The 21,043-nt window shown below is 45.5% G+C and overlaps 1 protein-coding gene and 1 pseudogene across 3 annotated transcripts in view; both read left to right on the plus strand.

The window, feature by feature from the left end:
* The window catches only part of ACSL1 (acyl-CoA synthetase long-chain family member 1), a 51,654-nt gene that overhangs the window by 8,620 nt on the left and 21,991 nt on the right, over positions 1–21,043 (plus strand). Inside the window, exons 3-6 of one of the 2 annotated variants that reach the window (XM_011959546.1) lie at positions 9,786–9,900; positions 10,003–10,136; positions 14,561–14,625; positions 18,098–18,199. In XM_011959546.1, coding sequence (XP_011814936.1) covers positions 18,107–18,199 — 93 coding nt within the window. In that variant the 5' untranslated portion in view covers positions 9,786–9,900; positions 10,003–10,136; positions 14,561–14,625; positions 18,098–18,106. The remainder of the gene's footprint in view (positions 1–9,785; positions 9,901–10,002; positions 10,137–14,560; positions 14,626–18,097; positions 18,200–21,043) is intronic. The other variant, XM_011959545.1, reaches the window with a different exon arrangement.
* LOC105524339 lies at positions 100–844 on the plus strand (annotated as a pseudogene). The gene has a single exon (XR_001003740.1). The product of XR_001003740.1 is annotated as a proteoglycan 3 pseudogene (transcript).

The raw sequence follows: 21,043 nt of genomic DNA on the forward strand, positions 1-21,043 counted from the left end.
ATAAGTAAAAAATAAAAAATAAAGAATCGGGTAATGGTGAGGACTGGTATGAAAGGGGCACAGGACTGTGAAAACCTGAGTGGTTCTGCCCTTCCCTCATCCTCTATCCCTGAACCAGGTCAGACATAGGTGAAGTCAGAGCAGAACTTGGTGTTGATGCGGTTTCGGGTCCACCTATCAGAGTCTGCGAGATTTAGGCCATGAACCGTTATGAATATAGATGAGAACCTTTGTAATCGCTGAAGGAGGTAGCAGTGCAGGCGAGTCCTGTGTGCAAGACGTGCTGCTCCCAGTTAGTATGGACCCCTATGACATTCACAGAAGCTCAGAATGTCTGAGATGCTCTGGAAGCCACCTTATCTCCGTCCGCAGCTACAGCTCCAATGGGCACATTCAGTGCTACGCTGGCACAGCCAGCCTGGCCCTGCTCTGGATTGGAGGCATCCTCAAGGGCTGCTTCCTGTGGAAGCAGTTTCGCTGGACTGCGGGGAGCCACTGGAATTTTGGATACTGGGCCTTGGGGTCACTCGGGAATGGGAATGGCTGCTGTGTGGCCCTGTTTGCCAGAGGGGGCCATTGGTGATGAGCCCCATGCAAGTGGCACCTGCCCCTCGCCTGCTCCTTCTAAGCCAGTGAGACGGAGACCCTCCAGAGAGAGTATGTGAGTTACTCTCCTTATGAGAGAGGTGGTATGGGCATTGAGATGACTGACTTGTCAAATTAGTTCGGAAAGATTTTTGACAACTACTACAAGATCATAATGTCCTTAAACAAAAACCTGTGATATGTGTTATTTGTTTGTTTTTAAATATTAGAGAAGGGAATAAATTTTAGCAAGTAAAAACTTTTTTATGCCTTCAAGTCTTTTCTAAGACTTACTTTTAAGAGTATCAAAACCTGGGTTAAGGTTTACTTCTGGTGACTAACCCAGTTAGACTATCACAGATTCACTGTTTAGATTGTTATCAGACCTTGGTTCCAGCATGGGTTCATATCTTATAATACACAGAACCAGTTCCTTGGGTATAACTGATCTTGTTTCCTAGTTGGATGACTAAATTCCACACCAAATGATCTCATGACCTCCAGGTCACATGCTGGCCGGTGGCCCTTTTGCATGAGAGATTGAAATGTATACATTCATATGTTGGTATGTATGTGGTTAGCGACTTGTTTTAGCATTTTAATCCTGTGCTTCATAAAGCCTGCCACAGAGGATGTGACACTTTGGGTTTAATTCTCCACAAGTCACAGAGAATAATTATCAGATCTATATTCATTCAGCAAGGACTTGAGTTTTTCTGGTACTATGTGCACAGTACCAGGGCAGAGAAGGCTGCTGCCCCCAGGGAGCTCCAGGCCAGCAGGAAGTACCACTCAGACCCCTTGTCCTTGGCAGAGGGTGAGAGCCATCTTGAGACTAGAGCAGTCAATGCAAGTGACTTGTTTTCATGCCACAGAACTACAGCTGTGGGTTCATTCTCAGGTAAGGATTTGGAAGAAGCAAACTAAAGGTGGCATATCCAGGCTGTGGAAGCCAGTGCTCAATCAACAGCATGGTTTACAATTCAAAAGTCACACTCCACCAGAGGCCTTCTCAGTGTCATGATCTACATGAACAAACCACAGACCTCCCAGCTCACATGCACACTGCAACAAGGACTAGCATCCTTCATCCATGTTTAGAGGGTGTATATGGACATATTACCAAGTAGGATTTCCCCATGTGGCTGGTGGAATCCCTCACTTCCACATAACCATACTTCACATGTATGCATGTAAAGGCCCACTTGCAAACTAGGAGAAGTAATTTTTGCAGGAGAAGAGAGTAACTCATTGATTCATAAGTTTTTGTGAAGACTCACACCAGATTTGTGGAGGGAAAGCAAGTGTGGGCCTATGGGGATCATGCCAGTGGAAATGCTGAGGGTGGCGAGACACCCTTCTGGACTTGAGTGGCTGGGGCCCACTCTGAGCGGGAGCTGTTGTTGATCTGGGCAGGATTACTTGTGTCTGTGAGGCAAACATTTAGAGACAAGCCTAAATGGGAACTGCCAGGAGAGGGCAGGAAGGGAGCTGTCTAGGAAGGGCAGCTGGGGTTGAGTTGGATGGTGGTGTCACTCGCCCTCACTGGCACCAGCCTGTTGGGTCGGAAGAAGGAGTGTCACAGTCCGTTGCAAGATGGGGCAATAGATGAATGATTTTGAACCAAGTGGGAGGTAGCAGGTGAACGTTGAGAGGAAGGGACAAGTATTAGGAACAGTAGTAGTAGCATCTGGTTGTTTCTGCAGTCATTTGTAAATATGACCTAATAAATACTGTTTCTGCAGTCATTTGTAAATGTAAACCTAATTCTCATCTCTGGGAAGCTTTAGAACAGAAATCAGTTATCTGATGTATATTTAACTAGAAGTGTGTGTGAGACTTCAGAAGAATCTCCTGATCCAGTGCTCTGGCTTCATCCCTATTCTTCATCCTTATGGAAATCTGGGCTGTTTTTAGGCATTAACTTCCATTTATTACCATGTGTGATTGCAGATTCCAGGTCACTATTCCCCATGGCCTGTTATCCCATGGTCTTGATAGCAACATAATTGTGCAAATGGTCAAATGAAGCTGGAAGCAAAGATTTCCCCTTTGCTTCATTAAACAGAGAACGTGTGTGATTTGTGTTTCTAAGACCACCAGAGCGGGCACAAAAGAACCAGCGAGCAGGCAAGGGTAGGAGCAAAACTGCAAATTTATTTTTGGTCACCTAGCTTCAGGGGAAGAAGGTGGGTAGGGAGAGGTCTGTCGGCCTCCGGCAAAGGAGGCCAAGAGAGTCGCCCGGTGAGCTCTCGGGTGGAGTTCCTGATACAGTCCCGACTGGGGGCTGGGAAGTCCGCGCGGGGCGCTGGCCGGGAGCGGCTTTTCTGGGAGTGGGAGGGCAATAGGCGGGGCACGGACGTGTCGGGGGGCGTTCCGCAGGTGCGACCAGGTAATTCTTGGTCTCTTCGGATTGACGTCACCTGGCACATGCCCGGTTGGTCTGCACCTTCCCGGGCACTGGCTGTATTTTCGCGTGCGCGGGAAAAGTTGGTGATGAAGAACCCGGAAGTGCACCATCTTGCCTCCGTTCGTCCAAACAGTGTGTACGCATAAATGACAGAAATACGTGCTGTAGTATTTACTTATGTTTAAAAATAGCCTCCTCCAAGTGGAACCAACTGGTGCCAAATGAAAAATGACCAGCATAGACTGTGTTTCTTGACAAAACCCCTTTAGTACCCATTGTCCAAAAGCAACCAAAGGTAGTAGATAGGAATGTGGCTCCCTTTGAGCTAGGCAGAAGTGAGGCAGATGCCTTTATATTCAAATGGTTGGCATGTAAAAATTCTACTGGCAGTCCTCTTTCCTGGAACAGTGTGTATTTGTAGGAATTTGGACGTTGTGACTTCACATTTTCTTCCCTTTCGTTGAGGCGGGAGGGTGATACTTCCCCTCTTGTGGTTGGCTGATTTTTTTTTTTTCTGGTGATGAGATATTTTGCAAAGTACCGTGTCAGCCTCCTGTCCCCATCCGCCCGTCCCTCTTCAGCAAATCCTCTGGTTGGGATAGTGGGGAGCTGGGAAGTTGGAAACTGGAGATGAACTAGGAATGAAAAGAAAAAAGGTTCTGAGGGTTATGAGCGAGTGCTGAAAAATCAGAAAACCCAGCCAGGCACAGGTGACCTGGACCCCACCTCCTCAAGGATGAAGGATGTCTCCACACATGCACAGAGGAGGTGTGGGCATGTTTGGGACCTGCCTGTAAACCGTCAAGCAAACCTTGACGTATCTGGATGTCTCATTGAGCTAGGTTCGAAGCTCCGCTCCACTACGTGGTGGACGTGGGACTAAGAAGAGAAGCCGCCCCCCGAGTCTGAGCTTCCTCATCTGGAGAGGGGCTGGCCTTTAGCAGGCTCCGTACACATTCACTCGCCTTCCATCCTTCCTGCACACCAGTGTCAGGATAGTTCTGCCTTCTGTGCTCAGCTGGAAGGAAAGGATCTTGGGAAGTCAGCCAGTTCAACAGTGAGTATGAATAGTGAGCGTGAGGCCTCGCTGTTTCCTTGTGACATTTACAGTTCACTGTATTGGGAGAAATCTGGGAATTTTACAAATATCTATCCTTTGTCATTTAGAAATTATTGTGGAGGGGGGGTTGCCTAGGGGCTGGCCTTTAAAAGACCTAGTGTAATATATCAAAGATGTAGTCTGCTAGATAAGAGACTTGATGGCCAGAGTTCCTCTCTGAAAGGTCACTGGATGGAAAAGTAGTTTTATGTCTGTTTACAAAAAGAAGCACATGACAGAGTTCTGAGCAGGCTAAGATGCATGTAAAATGGAAATGCTGGGAAGGATATGGTTGGCGCTCTGTGTCCGTGGATTAAAAATATTCCGTGGAAATAAATGGATGGTTTTGTCTGTATTGAACATTGCCAGATATTTTTTCCTTGTCATTATTGCCTGAACAATACAGTATAACAGCTACTTACTTACATCACATTAGGTATTGTGAGTAATCTAGAGACCGTTTAGAGTATACAGAAAGATGTGCATAGGTTATATGCAAATACTATGCCATTTTATATCAGGGACTTGAGCATCTAGATTTGGGTAACCTGAAGGGAAACAGCTGTGTAGACCACGTGTTAGGTGTTAGAAGGAACAAAAAGGAATCACTTTTACCCCGGTCTGTGGTTCTATGTGCTCCTTTGCACCCCAGAGATGGATTCCACATTAGAACCCAGCCACGTCTTTGGCAGTCTCTTGGCTCTGCCTCTCCCCCTTCTACTCCTTTCCCTCTCTCATTCTCCCTTCTCTCCTTTCTCCCTTTCACCCTGCGTCCACCTCCCTATCCCTCGCCTGCATAAACAATAGCAACACAAGGGGCATTTAACTGCTGTGGCCTGTCCATGCCCATTTGGAGATGGAGATGAATGGCCGTGAGTGGTAAAGCTTGGGCTTCTCTACCCCTAAGAAATCCTCAAGGGTATAATTTGCTTTTGCACTTAAGTAGGGGAGTGGTACAAAATAACTGGCCATTGTGTTTCTATTAGTCACATATTGGTGAGAGCTCTGGCCTTGGAAACCTTTGATATGCAGATGTTCACGGTTTCCTGCCCTTCCTGCCCCCAAGAGGAACTTGGACTTATTTCCTACTTCAGCCCTTGTGGGGAGATTGACCTCAGGAGGAACCTGAGCTTGTAGAGATGTTGTGGAATATGCTCATGACCACCCATTTCACTGTAGTGGGTTTGACTCACCATCTTTTTTTTTTTTTTTAACGGGGAAAGCTATATAACCACATTAAAGAGATCTGTAGCAGAAGCAGTAAAAGACCCATGATGCCTGCTGACTCACTGGCTCATGACTGATTTCCTACACGTTCACCTGGGGTTGTCTGCTTCTCTTGCCCTGTTTCTTGAGCCCAAGCGACCCCCACACACTGCCACCTGATCGGTAGGTTATGTCAGAAGGCCATAGGGCCAGATTTAAGCTATTTTTCATTTAAATAGGTGTCCCTAGAAATAGCCACGTGGACTTACCTAACACAGTATTTAAGTCCCCAGCTTTTGAAGTGTCGCCATCTTGTAAAACCTACAGAAAATTTGGGCTCCATTTGTTACAGCTACACTTCCCAGCACTCAGCTTGCAACCCCTTGCTTATGTAGATAAAACTAAGGTTGCTAACACCCAGTTTAAATATAGCATTTTTGTTCAAAGAATGGCAACACTGGGCCAGGCGCAGTGGCTCACACCTGTAATCCCAATACTTTGGGAGGCCTAGGAGGAAAGATCACTTGAGCCCAGGAGTTTGAGACCAGCCTGGGCAGCATAGTGAGACCTTGTCTCTACAAATAATAAAAAATTTAGCCAAGCAAGGTGGCCTGTGTCTGTGGTTTCAGCTACTCGGGAGGTTAAGTGGAAGGACTGCTTGAGTGCAGACGGTCAAGATGGCAGCAAGCTCTGATGATGCCACTGAACTCCAGCCAGGGCAACAGAGCACGACCCTGTTTCGAAAAAAAAAAAAGATTCATTATTGGAATGTGTGGCCCTTTCATAGAGCCACAGATTTTGAAGCACGGATCTTAATGTTTTGTGCCCTTCCCCTTCTTATTCAACCCCCTTTCTTGAAATTACAGTTATGTCTGACAACTGAGTGACAGTGTGACCTTTTATCCAGTATCATCGAGCCTTCAATTAGTGTCTCCTTTTGGCAGATGTCTCATTTACTGCTTCATGTTCAAGCTTTTCTCATTATTCTAATTGCTGATTAGGGTAATAATAAATATCTTGCCCCAGGTTACATGTCACGATGTTGCTTTATTGGGGATATCATTCACTTCTTCAACTTTGATTTAGTTCGTTTGCCTCCGTGCTTCTTGGATTCCAGAAGATTATACACCACCAAAAACTTAAACCTAACTAAAAAATTATTGAGCTAAAAGTTTGTTATAAAATGGTCCTCTAGTGCAGTGGTTTTCAAAATAAAATTTGACGTTGACCAAGGTGGTTGACCTGTCTCGAAGGGTTATGGTCTCTGTATGTCCAAAGCTAAACTTCTTCTCTTCTCTGAAGCCTACCCCCAGTGCCCAGTCTTCTATTTGATTAAAGGGAACAGTTTTTCTTCTCAGCCATCCTTCTTTTTGCCTGCACCCCATTACCTGTCAAATCCTGTTCCTGAGTGCTGCAGCACGCCCAGTGCCTTGGTCCTTCCCGCTTCCCAACTCCCACTGCCCTATCCAGGTCTGTAGGAGTTGGTTTCTCTCCAGTCTCTCCTCTCCCTCCTGTTCCACACACTGCTTCCACTTCTTGTAGATTTCTTTCTAACCCATTAGCCTATCCTCACCATTTCCCTGCTGGAAACCTCAATGTCTCTAGCAAGGTGTTTCTCAAACCTTAGCATCCCCTGGAGGGCTTCTTAAAGCGCAGATTGCTGGATTGCATCCCCAGAATTTCGGATTTGGCAGGTCTGCTGTGATTTGCTTTCCTAACCAGTGCCAAGTGTTCCGCAGACCACACTTTGAGAACCTTGGCTTTAGGATGAGCCTGTGCACCTGAGATTTCAGGCTTGCTTCTGTCTGTTCATCCTGACTCTCCCTGCACTCTTCTGCTCAGCCAGGGCTCCCTGGAGTCCCTCTGGTCACTTAGGGACAAGACTTGGGCTCCTTCAGAACAGACTTGTGTCTTGTTCACCTTATCCCCATCTGCCCATTCACAGCTGGGGGAATTCCTCTGCAGAGTGCAGAAAGTGGTGTTGCTTCTGAAGAGAGAGCGCTGAAAAAGACCATGAATGCATTTCTGTTGTGTCAAGAGATATAGAAGGCACCATCCTAAGCAGAGCATCGTGAGGACCTCCCTGTGGGCGGCCAGGCCGTCTGCATCTCTAGGCCATGCTGAGACAACCACACTTCACCATCATGCTTGGTGCTTTTCTTATCTCTTTTCACACCCTCTCAGTCTTCCTGTTTTCTATCATTTTCTCCTTTCCCCCCTTTCTCTTCCTACCTTAGCCTTGGTGCCTTAGGTGTTTTTGGTGGCTTCATGGGTTAAAGAGGCTTCTGATACTCTCTACAAAGCCAGAAAATTGCTTCTGAATTTCAGGCTATTTGTTGGAGTCAAGATTGAGGTGATGGAGGACTTGTCCTGTAGTTAGAGCATGTTATTGGGTGCACAAGTAATATTCTACACAATCATATTTTACAGGAAAGTTCTTCTTTAACAAAAAACAACCCTGGAAGTGGACTCATGATGTCTCCATTTGACAGAAAAGAAAACAGACTCAGCGATTAAGTAACAATAATGGATTAAGTAACAATAATGCGTGACACTAATGCGAAGATACTCTTCCATTCTTGTGCACACAAAGAATAACGTTTTTGCTTTACAAAGCAGCATGCTGTAGTTAGTAAGTATGTTTGGAATCACAGTCATAGGTATTAGAAAGTTTCTGCCAAGAGAGAGAAGACATTGTGATGATTAAAAGATATGATTGGGTCATATTTACTCCAGAAAAGTATGTGCAGTTTTGGATCAAGAGTTAAATACACATATGTAGCACACAGTGGATATTGACAGAATGTCTGTAAATGTATAAGCATAGAAAAAAGACTGGGAGGAATTTACCAAACTACTAATAGTAATCATTTTTCCTTGATATACTTCTATATCACTTAAATGTTTTTTAAACAGTATATACATTATCACTTAAGGATGGACAAAAAACAAAAGAGCTTGTAGGAAGAGGAATGGATAATCCTAATAAAAATACAAGAGTCCATGGAAACAGATCAGGCAGTCCTCACCTTCTAAGGGGCTCCCTGTGAGTTCATCCCCTGGCACCCATCCATTTCCGCCTCCGTGCTGCCCTCCTCAGCGCTGCCGCCCTGCTCTGAGACCTAGCTTTTCCCCACTTCTTTCTGGTGTCTCCTGGTTTCTTTCTTCACACCTTAAGCCAGAAATGATCTTTTGCACTTTTGGACAGCTCTTTCCTGTTGGTACCAGAAGTTATCGTATCACAGTCTTAATTTCTCCAAGGGTTTCCAGACTGTTGTACAAGTGAAGGCCTCTCTGAAATTTAAAGAACAAGTGGTAGGTTCTAACGTCATAGTCACTGAGCTTTTTTTTATCAGTCTCTAAAAAGTGCTTTTTGGCTTTCTGTGGATGTCTGGATGCCTCACAGTGTCCTTTGGCCCCAGAGGACTCAGCAGCTCCCACTGGAGACCTGCTACCTCTAAAGACTACTGCTGCTACTGTGGGAGGCTAGGCCCTGCCGCCTTATCCGTCATTAGGAGTTCTTGCGCATAGCAGATATACTCAGGAAGCCAACAGATGAAGACGACTTAGAGAAAGGTGCACAGCGATGTCAGATCTGCACACCTATAAATGTTGCACCCAAAACTAGTGAAGACCTGTCTCTGCACAATCATATGTTTTGTAGCTGATTATTTTAACTGTTAGAGATGCTATGAAAGAAAGCGAAGTTTCTAACAGATTATGTTGCACTTGGTGAGGAGATAAAATAGTGGAAATAGTCTCAAAAAGAATATAGGAAACATTTTAGAAGTATAGCCAAGTGGGGTTTCATTTCCACCAAGGCTGAGCAGGATCAGTCCTCTGCGCTGTGGATGGCAGTGGCTTGAGAACTGTCAGTGTGTGTAGTGGTGGCAGTTTCTGGCTCTTCTCTTGCTCTCTTTGGCCTTATCTGGCAGGACCAGCACTTACAGGTCTGTGAACCTGTTTTCTTTCTTCAGGCATCTTTTTGACAGCCCTGTTGTCTTAGCCGTGGTTCCCCGGAGCCTGTGCTTACCTCCCGGCGAACCATGGGTTTACCTCAGCACATCTGCTGCTGCAGTCTTTCAGCGCTCACTCACTGAGCAGCTGTGCCGCAGGGGGCCGCCTGGAGGGGTGCGGGTACCACAGGGGCGTGTTAGACTTTGTATTCAATTTTTAAGCATTTTATTTATTTTTTTAGGGGACAAATACAAATTATATGTATTTATGGTGTATAATAGGAGGAACGAGTTCGGGACATCTGTTTTTAATTAAAATGGTGACTGTGTGTACTATTAGTTGGTGACTGTAGTTAATAACAATGTACCGCATACCTGAAATTACTAAGAGAATAGATTTTAAGTGTTCTCACTACAAGTAAGTGATAAGGATGTAAAGGAATGGATATGTTAATTAGCTTGATTTAGCCATTCCACAGTGCGCATGTATTTCATCGCCTTCTGACACGCCCCCTTTCTTTTTGGATAGGGCAGTGGTGGTGCACGAAGATCCGCATTGCTTGACAGCGACGAGCCCTTGGTGTATTTCTATGAGGATGTCACAACGTTATACGAAGGTTTCCAGAGGGGAATACAGGTGTCAAGTAAGCATTTTCCTGCGTTTGTGTGGCTGCCGCTTGCCGTGTTTCATGAAGAACGAGTGGCCTTTCAGAAATGCACATTTGCTCTATCTTTCGCCTCCTTAGTATCGCTCAGGCCCCTCTGTGTCCACTGTCACTTCCCCAGAGTCTGTCCCAAAGCTCACTGGACCCTCTGGATGTTCCCTATGGCCCCGGGGCTCCGTGGTCACATATGTGAGTGTCACATTCTGTATTTTATGGTGAGTCACATGTTACACCAGTGCACAGTAGGCTCTGACATTTCCTGCAATAAAGAGGTCTGTTAAACTGGGCCCAATCCAGCATTTTTCATGCTTGCTTGACCGAGAGACCCATATTTTGGGAAAGAAATACTGACATCCCAGGATGGCAGTGTTTTGTAAGAGACACTTGGGAAATGTTGGCTCATGGGATTACCCTTAATTATTAACTGTGGCGTAAGAAACCCTGTGATATCCAGCATACCTCCTTCCCAGCCTCTGTCCCTCCCAGGCCTCCTGTATATGGCTCTCAGGTCATACTGAACTTCCTGGAGAGCCATGACTACCTCTGCTCTCTCCCCAGCCCTGAGCCTTTGTGCAGTTTTATTTTGTTTTTTAGAAATGGGGTCTTGCTATGTTGCCCAGGCTGGACTCAAACTTCTGGCCTCAAGTGAGCCTCCTGCCTCAGCCTCCCAAAGTACTGGGACTACAGGTGTGAGCCACCGTGCCCAGACTTGTGCACTTTATTTTTTTTTGAGATGGAGTTTTGCTCTTGTTGCCCAGGCTAGAGTGCAATGGTGTGATCTAGGCTCACTGCAGCCTACACCTCCCGGGTTCAAGTGATTCTCCTGCTTCAGCCTCCCGAGTAGCTGGGATTACAGGCATGCACCACCATGCCCAGCTAATTTCGTATTTTTTAATAGAGACGGGGTTTCTCCATGTTGGTCAGGCTGGTCTCAAACTCCCGACCTCAGGTGATCCACCCACCTCGGCCTCCCAAAATACTGGGATTACAGGCCTCAGCCACCATGCCCGGCCGTGCACTTTTTTTTCTTGATCGTAAAGCCTCTTTCTACCCCCAGCCTGGATGCTTGATATGTATTCTTTAATCTTTTAAAACTCACTGCGTTTCACCTTTTCTCTAAAACCTTCCTAGTCTATCATTTTCATCCCCTACCTCCCAGTGAGGCGTTTCTTCCCTTTCCCTCCCAGCACATTGTATTCCTTCTGCATAAGCCCTGATGGCACAGAGGTGTTCACCTGGCATTCTGCCCCCCCAGCCCGAGCTCCTTGAGAACAGGGTGACTGTCAGTCATCTCTTTTCACAGCATTGACAGTGCCTGACACACAGGTTTGGTCCTAGCCTTTCTGTTAACTCTTAGCAAGATGACACATGCAAGCATCCCTGCCCCAGTGAAGACACCCTATAAATCACCATGATCAAAAGGAGTAAGTATCAAGCACGCACAGCACGTAGTACTAATTCATCCTCAGTGAAGGACGAGGGGGTACCTCTGGTTTCTCCAGCCCTCTTTCTATTTTAGCCACTTCATTTTTGCTTATACCAGGTACTTCCCTAAAAATGGTCTTGGAATCTGTGCTTTGTTATTTAAATCCTCTGATGCTTAGCTTTTATTTGGGCCACTGCTAGCTAGATTGTAATCCCTTTATGGTCAGGAGCCATGTGGTATTGCTGGCTCTATCCCTCATGATATGTTGCACGTAATATGCACTCAAGAAGTGCCTATTGGCTGGGTGTGGTCCTCACGCCTGTAATCCCAGCATTTTGGAAGGCCGACACAGGCATATCACGAGGTCAGGAGTTCGAGACCAGCCTGACCAACATGGTGAAACTCCGTCTCTACTGAAAATACAAAAATAGCTGGGCATGGTGGCACGTGTCCATAATCCCAGCTACTCAGGAGGCTGAGGCAGGAGAATCGCTTGAACTGGGGAGGTGGAGGTTGCAGTGAGCCGAGATTGCACCATTGCACTCCAGCCTGGATGACACAGCGAGACTGTGTCTCAAAAAAAAAAAAAATGCCTATTGTTTTTTGCTTGACACTGGTAACTGGATGTCTCAGCTTGGTGAGTTTGTCCCAGTGTTCCCATAGCAGGTGCATTAAGCCCATTACAAAGGAAGAGCAAGCTTACTTGTGTATTATTTAATTTATGAACATTTTCAAAGTTGGTGTCAAGGTCAGGATTTGTCTGTGATAGTAAATATCCATCAGGTGGATCAGCCTAACATGTGGCACATGAAACAGTGTGTGTGTGTGTTCGTGTTCGTGTTCTTTACCACCATCACAGAGCATGTGCAGTTCTTGGAAACTGCAACTTGAAAACGACTATAATGAAACCAATTTTCTCGTAGGCTAATTGATATGAACAAGAGTTAGATTCCCACAGCATATTTCTAGTCACAAAAACATCACCAAACTTCTAAATAAAGACCACCCGTCTTATATTAAACATTGAAATAAATGTGAGTGCTACATACATTTAGGAACAATTAATACAAACAAGTAAGATAAATATTTACCTGTTTATTCCAGTTCAGGGTCATGGGTGACTGGAGCCCATCTGGGCAGCTCAGGATGCCAGGGGGGAACTGCCCTGGCCAGCACATCCTCCCATCGTAGGGAGACTCATACTCACACCCACTCACACTCACACTCACCCACACTCACTAGGACCCTGGAGATGCACCAGTTCACCTCACAGGCACAGCTTTGGGATGTGGGAGGAACCCAGAGTTCCCAGGAAAAACCACACAGATGTGGGGAGAACGTGCAAATGAAATGCCATTATTTGAGGACCTGCTGTATACATGTAAGTGTATATACATTCATCGAGGAGTGTGGTGACTTACATTATGCTTTTGACTCTCCCCTGATCTGAAGACAAGTCACATAACTTTTCTTTGGTCGCTTGCTCCCCCTGGAAAATGAAAGTCCTATGGATGTGTCAGAGACGGTGAAGGAAAGTGAGTCCAGTCTTCTTGATCTGTACTCATTGAAGGGAGCTGCTTTGCAGGTCTCAATTTGCTTCCTTTTTTTTTTTCCAGAGGATCTTTTTACTCTAAGCTTTGATTTTCTTAGGCTACTGTAGAGTTAAACTTCTACAAAAGAGCAAGACCCAGCATTTGGATAAGGAGTCAGAAGTTTGTTGAATGATAGAAGAAGCCCGCCTAGAGTTTTTAAACCTCGTACTTTAAAACTGCACCAAGGAAGCCATTTATAAAGATTGAGCTCCTTGCTTCTCAGTGGCTCTCATCTCTAGCTGCACTTTTGTGCCATCAGGGAACTTCTGAAAAATACTGAGACCCAGGTCCCATCCCTATTCAGTTGAATAAAAAATTCTAGAGCCTGGGTATAATAGAGCCTGGTTATAGTATTAAGTTCCCCCGGTGAGCCTGCAGCTTAACAACTAGTTCTAGAGCTGGAGTTGGCATACGTTTTCTGTAAAAAGTCTGATAGTAAATATTTTTGGCTTTGGTGCCATATGGTCTTGGTTGCAACTACTCAACTGCAGCCTCACACAGAACAAAAATGAATCAGTGTGGCTGTGTGCCACTATCACTGTGTCCACAAAAACAGGTGGTGGGCCTGATTTGGCCCTTGGCTGCAGTGTGCCCGTCTCTGTTTTTGAGGAATAAAATCGCATCATTTCATATGACTAATGCAATTTTTTTTTCTCATCTGGAAATAACATCTGATTGAACTCATCTTGTATGGCCCTTGTTACAGTCTGTAAATTGGAGAGGGTCCGAGAATAACCCTGTTTTCATCAGGACTGTTTTTAGGGATGGCAAAGAAGTCAGTGTGTCTGGCCTGCGTCCTCCCCAGCCGCGCGGCTGACTCCTGAATCTGCGTGTGCAGCACACTGTTGTTGTCTGGGGCATGCTCTGTGGTGATGGGGCCAGCCCTGCCTTCCGTCCTACTTCCTTAGGTCCTCACGTCAAATCAGAGCCTCCTCACGAACACTCAGACCGAATGTGCTAAAGCCAGAGGCACTATGGTCCCCTTTTGCTTCTTCGAAACCTCAATGGGAATCGGGAAACATCTCGCTATTTCCTAACTTTTGCTTCACAAATACCACTTCACGTCCCCTCATTTCGCATCTTTTCTTTGTGTTTGTTTTTCTGCAATCACGACTTCACCCATGTAACTAGGATTCCAGGTAATTCTTGATACCTTTGGTCATCAAAATTTGGACACATAAAGAATTATATTTTCCTTTCCGTATTCTGAGTTAGAATGCTTTAGACTTCTTGAAAAGTTCTGATGACTACCTCTTCTGAAAAGGTATCCCTTTGCCACTACAGCAGGATCTCTTTACCACTCATCTGCTGACTCCTGGTCTAAAGCAGTAGGGTGTTCAAGAGGAATCACAAATTAAGTGCCCTTAAGAGTTGGATTTTGCCATTTCTCCCCTCATCCCCCTCTCCTGCCCCACTTAAACAAAACAGAATTAAGCCAGCAAAGAAAACATCAGCCCAAAACTGAGGGAGAAAACATTTCCAATCTGAAGCCACCATTTCTTACCTGAGGACTAAAGTAGAGTCTAGCTGATGTTTAGTAGCGTGGGGCTGGGATACAAATTAAAATCTGGGAATATGTATGTATGTTCAGCCCATCCATTGTTTTTTCTCTGTTTTTTAGATAATGGCCCTTGTTTAGGCTCTCGGAAACCAGACCAACCCTATGAATGGCTTTCATACAAACAGGTGAGTTTGTATGAAACAGGCTCTGTGGACTCCTCTTGCAAGCAGGGATGCTTCCGTATGTGAATCCTTGGAGCCGGATGGTTGCTCCAAAGTGTATGTACTGGACCAGCTCAGAGCCTTGCCATAAGCATGGGGCATCCGAGGAGAAACTTGACAGAAAGGTTTGGGGAGAACAAGTTAAGGAATTTCACTAGTGGTTCAAAGCACTGTATTTCAAAGCTGATGTGGATACATTGTGAAGTTGAGTATAATTTTTAAGATAAAATTTTGGAAACTCTCCCAGTCCCCCTGGTGGGATAGGATTATTCCTCTCCACTTGAGGGGTACTAGAAAAACTCAGAAGCCGGAACACAGAAACATGTCCTCATTTTACAGATGAGGAGGACCTGTCTCAGGAAGAGAGGTGACTCACCCAAGGTCATAGCTGGTTAGTGGCAGAACCAGGACCAGAAGCAAGGCCTGCAGCCTCTTGTGTAGGCTTTCCTAGTGCGTGCTACTGACCCTCAAAGCTGTCCTTGGCCAACTCACCACCTGTGTGACACCCCCAGAGCAGCCGTAGGGAGGAACACAGATGTTCGGGGAAGACACTTGTGTTACTGTATAAGCACAAAGGAAGCTGGCATCTGAGTGTGGTGACCCTTGTCAGTCTCTAGTCCCCACCCATCAATGGCTACAGCTGTTGAAACAGCAGTTCATGAATGGCAGTAGTAGCAGTGTAGCAAGACGTTGCTGTTTGTTTGTTTATTTTTTTGTCATGATTACAATGAATGTGGATGCCATGGCTCTTCCCCAGTGCACATGGCACCCCGGGACAGGCAGGTGCCCCAGACATGCCAGCTCTGCTTTGCTGCCTGCTGCTTCCACACAGCTGTCCAGGAAAGGCTCCGGCCCCTGGCTCCCCCTCTGCTGCTCTAGGGGCAGGTAATCATGCGGATTCCTGAATACAAATGCACTTCCTTCTTCTGGGTTTTGTGTGAAGGGCAGTTTAGGGGCTGGTGTATTTGGGGTGTGTCTGTGGAAGGGATTGTTCTCTGCAGCCGCAGAGTGTGTTGATTGTTCTCAGACTGAAGTGCGTGATTTCTCCCCGTCCGTCCTCAGGGGTCGACAGGATGCAGAAGGCTTTGCTTGAGAGGTGTTCGTCTGTCTCTCAAGAGATGGGGAAGCGACTTCTCACACCTCCCCTGTAGAAGGAGCTAGGAGCAGTAGCTCACATGACTGGAAGGATTTCCCATTTTTATTCTGTCCTACCAGAGCCAAATAGTTTCCTGTGTAAATAATAGTTTCCAGGATCCCTCATTTTCACAAGTGTAAGAACAGCCTGTGTGTGTTGAACACGCGTGTGTGGTGTGTGATGATCCTGAGGCATCGTGGAGTCCTCTGTGTCTCCGGGGTTACTTGTGTTGTTTATTGGCTGGAAGAGAGAAGACACATCCATCGCAGATTGGCGTTTTCAAGGCAGATTGAAAATCACTGGGGGTTTCAGAAGGTGTGAATCTGTGCCTTGCACGCTGCATTTGGACGCGGGTGACGATACAGAACTGAAGCTGATTTTGGATTTGTTCATTCAAATCTTTTTTTTTTTTTTTTTTTCAATCATCCAATGAATATGACCTTTTGGTGACTAGGAATGCCTTAAAGGGGTTTGTTTGTTTTTTTTGTTCTTTGTTTTTAAGAATGTATGACCGATCTAGAAATATAAATGTGCGTGTGTTATTCCATCATATTTACCAGCAAGGTAGCATCCAATTGCAGGTATTTCTCAGGTTCTGATTCCTTAAATGCAACCAAGACTTTTGAAGTCATCTGTGAAGGAGAGGGTAGTAATGAACCTGCTTGTGTCATCCTGTTGTCACCTACCATGGTCACTCTGTTCCCCATAGGCAGGGCCAGGATGGTGCCAAGGCCCAGAACCAGTAGGGTCCCAGGCCAGGAGTAGGTGTGGCCTTACTTCCTATGGGTGTGGGTATGCCTTAAGAGTGCTCTTGAGAATTTGCCAACTGAGAATAAAGAAAATAACTGCAGGCCAGGCACGGTATGCCTCATGCCTATAATCCCAGCACTTTGGGAGGCCGAGGGGGCAGATCACCTGAGGTCAGGAGTTCAAGACCAGCCTGGCCAACATGGCAAAACCCTGTCTTTACTGAAAAATACAAAAATTAGCCGGATGTAGTAGCAGGTGCCTGTAATCCCAGCTACTCTGGAGGCTGAGGCAGGGAGAATTGCTTGAACCCTTGAGGTGGAAGTTGCAGTGAGCCAAGCCCACGCCCCTGCACTCCAGCCTGGGCAACAGAGTGAGACTCCATCTCAAAAAAAAAAAAAGAAAAAGAAAAGAACTGCAAAGTTTAAGATTTTTTAAAAATTTTATTTTATTTGGGGTAGGAACGGGGAGAGGATAGGATAACCCTGCTGAATTTTGCAAACCTACCAATTTTTACTTAGTTATTATAATATGCATTTTTATATTTACATGTGTTGCTTATCATTATAATATTGTCCTAAGTTTGATATAGTTTTCACAATTATAATATTAACTAACTATGTAGCATTTTCTTAGTGATTACCATCATTTACTTAATCACCAGCCATGATTAGGTTTTTTACCCTAGAGATTTTTGATGCAATAATTTTGAAATATTTGCATATGTTTATACGTAGGCTTTTTTTTTGTTGTTGAGATGGAATCTCACTCTGTCACCGAGGCTGGAGTGCAGTGGCAGGATCTCAGTGCACTGCAGACTCCACCTCCTGGGTTCAAGCAATTCTTCTACCTCAGCCTCCTGAGTAGCTGGGACTACAGGTGCACACCACTGTCCCTGGCTAATTTTTGTATTTTCAGTAGAGACAGGGTTTTACCATGTTGGCCAGGCTGGCCTCGAACTCCCTCAAGTGATCTGCCTGCCTCAGCCTCCCAAAGCGCTGGGATTATAGGCGTGAGCCCCCATGCCTAGCCTATATGTAGGCTTTTAAAAACCTCCTCCTGAGATTGAATTGTTTCCTAAGAATACGTTCTTAAGAACGGAATTGTAGAACTTCAGGATAATAGCTTGCTCTTATTTTTTATAGGTCTCTCAAAAGTTGCTGTTTCTGTGTTTATACCAAATAAACAAGTTTTGGCTGCTTTATAAATTAAAAAAATCCATCTCTCTACTATTTTTATAATTTTATAAAACTAAAATAGAAAAATATGTATGAGAAGTCTTGCCATATAATTATCTGTGACCTGCAGCCGTTGGGATAAGATTAATTTGCTTTGCAGAAGGAACCCTGCGGTCAGTTCTCTTAATTCTGATTTCTTGTGAATAAAACCTTGTGTTTTACCAAGAAACCTACCAATAAAGAAATGCCTGCGTGTTCCCTCTCCGCTTCTGTGTGCAGCATTGCGTGCTGGCTGAGATGTCAGCCTGTCCTCTGGCCAGCTTTGTTTCTGGAGTTGGGGCCCAATCTGTTTCTGACTTTCTCCTCTCCATTTTAGGTTGCAGAAATGGCGGAGTGCCTAGGCTCAGCGCTGATCCAGAAGGGCTGCACGGCCACCCCAGATCAGTTCATTGGCATCTTTGCTCAAAACAGACCTGAGGTATGACCCAGTAGGTACTTGCTGTGCGTGATTTGGAGAATTCTCCAATGTAAGAGCCTAACTTCTGCTAGAGACCAGATTTTGTCGTCTGATTGCTACTAAAAGTATAGCTTTGCGTTACACCTTAGAAAGTTACACATACGAAAACCTGAACCCGGGCTGGGCATGGTGGCTCACGCCTGTAATCCCAATACTTTGGGAGGCCAAGGCGGGTGGGTCACCAGAGGTCGGGAGTTCCAGACCAGCCTGACCAACATGGAGAAACCCCATCTCTACTAAAAATACAAAATTAGCCAGGCCTGGTGGCGCACATCTATAATCCCAGCTACTCAGGAGGCTGATGCAGGAGAATCGCTTGAATCTGGGAGGCAGAGGTTGTGGTGAGCTACCAGCCCGGGCAACAAGAGTGAAACTCCCATCTCAAAAAAAAAAAAAAAAAAGAAAAGAAAACCTGAACCAGGGCCTTTTAATCGCCTTTAAGAGAAAAGAGAAATCACTTTTTGGGGGGGATTATTTTAGTGTTTTTAAACCAGGTTCCCCAACAAAATCCTTAGATAACTAACAAAGGAGTCTTTTTACTTTAAGAGTCACCTGTGTGGTTAGAAAAATGACATTAATAAGTTATAAAGAGATTTAGATAACATTTTTGTTAATAGCAGCCTCCTTTTTTCCCCTTTCTGAAAGGTATGAGGCTTTCCTTCTGGTTGGTTTCCAGAGTTTAAAATGCCATGGGTGATGGGGACAGTACTCAGCGCTAGCCGGCCTTCATTTGCGCAGTCTGTCATTGGCGGTCTAGGCCCGGCACGGTTTCTGTAAACCAGTGTGTAAAAGTGTATTAGTCTGTTTTCACACTGCTGATAAAGACATACCTGAGACTGGGAAGAAAAAGAGGTTTAATTAGACTTCCAGTTTCACATGGCTGGGGAGGCCTCAGAATCGTGGCAGGAGGTGAAAGGCACTTCTTACATGGTGGCAGCCAGGGAAAAATGAGGAAGAAGCAAAAGCAGAAACCCATGAGAAACCCATCAGATCTCATGAAACTCACTATCACAAAAATAGCACGGGAAAGACCAGCCGCCATGATTCAGTTACTTCCCCCTGGCTCCCTCCCACAACACCTGGGAATTCTGGGAGATACAATTCAAGTTGAGATTTGGGGGGGGACACAGCCAAAACGTATCAGAAATTGAGTTTAAATGAGCAGCTCTTTTGGAAGGATAGCTCATGGTGTGACTCAGCAGATTAGTAGATCTAGCTGGCCTGGAAAAATGGAAGCATCTGGCTTGAAGAAATCGAATTTATTCTTATACCTGCTTGTGGCCAGAAGACATGTTGACGCAATTCCTGTGCTACTGACTTGTTTTTTTTAAATAAATAAAGATGGCTTCTTTAGAGTTTTGTGGTCTTTCAAGGGGAAAACAGCATTCTCCACAGCTGGACTATGACTGGGCTTTGTAGAATTTAGTTTTTTTCATCCCAAATGAACACATCAAAATGTTTGTTTTGATGGAATTTTATCATGAATCTAGAACTGCAGAATGAATCTCTTCAAGAAGTAGGTTCTTTCCTATATTTATGAGTTCGTTCAACAAATGTTTGCTGAGCACCTACTATATGTCAGACGCTGTGTGGGGGTGCCAAAGCACAGTGACTCAGCCCCTCTTCTGAGGTACCACATAAGGAAAGACAGACCTAAACACCAGTGCTTTCTCTGTCATGTGGTAAGTGTGGGCGTAGGGCAGAAGGATTATGGGAGCTCAGTCAAGGAGGGCTTCCTGGAGGTGGCGCCTGAGTAGAATCTCGAAGGAAATAGGGGTGGGGAGGCCAAGGGAATGCCCTCGTGCACACCTGTGTCTGGGAGTGGAGCATTTTCATGTGGTGGAGTGGCAGGAAAGAGAGCCTTCCTTAAGCGTCACGTGTGCCTAAGGAGCTTGGACCTGATCTCTTTGTTGTTGGCTGAAAATTCCTTCCAGGAAAACACCGAAACTCAGAAGCCCATTTCCAGGCCAAGTGGATGTGAGTGGGTTGTGCCCCCTTCCTCCGGCTGTGCCTTTATCTGTCCTGTGTGTCAGAGCTCTGCAGACGATTTCATTAGAAAAGTGCAGCCGGAGGAGTGGGGTGCCCTTGAGTATGACAGAGAGTGATGTTTCACCTTAGTCCAGTAGGTAGGGCAGTGGCTATGTGGCCAAAGCCGTCAGAGACATCTTACTGCATCTTCCATGTGGCAGTGTGGCCAGTTATTGTCTCACTTCTTTCCTTCACTTTTCTAGAGGGATTTTCTCAAAACAGTTTTACTGCTAGACAAGGTGCTCCTTCCCCTATTCCAGGGCATAGAGTGCCCTGCTGCCAGAGGGATCTTCCTTGAGCCCCACAGCCACTGTTTTGTGAGGAACTCTTAGTGGCTGCCCCCTGCTCTCCAGCCAGAACCGTTTGTGCCAGTCACATCGCTCTAACCCCCTGCTTTTCATCCTGCCGTCCCCTCTGTTAGCATCTCCCTGCCTCCATCTCTGTCTCTCTCTCTTTTTCTTTCTCTTTCCAAAGGCAATCTCAGTTGCACCCTCCCAGTAGCATCTGTAACGACCTTGGCCAATGGTGGGCTTTCTTATCTCGAGTCAGTCACTATCTGATATTGCTAATTATCTTTTAACATATTTGCCTCAATTCTTCAGGCAGATTTTAATTTCTCTTCCTTCCTTCCTTCCTTCCTTCCTTCCTTCCTTCCTTCCTTTCTTTCCTTCCTTTTCCTTTTCCTTTTCCTTTCCTTTCCTTGGCCAATGGTGGGCTTTCTTATCTCGAGTCAGTCACTATCTGATATTGCTAATTATCTTTTAACATATTTGCCTC

Source organism: Colobus angolensis, unplaced genomic scaffold (assembly GCF_000951035.1).
Source record: "Colobus angolensis palliatus isolate OR3802 unplaced genomic scaffold, Cang.pa_1.0 Scaffold5, whole genome shotgun sequence".
Lineage (NCBI taxonomy): Eukaryota > Metazoa > Chordata > Mammalia > Primates > Cercopithecidae > Colobus > Colobus angolensis.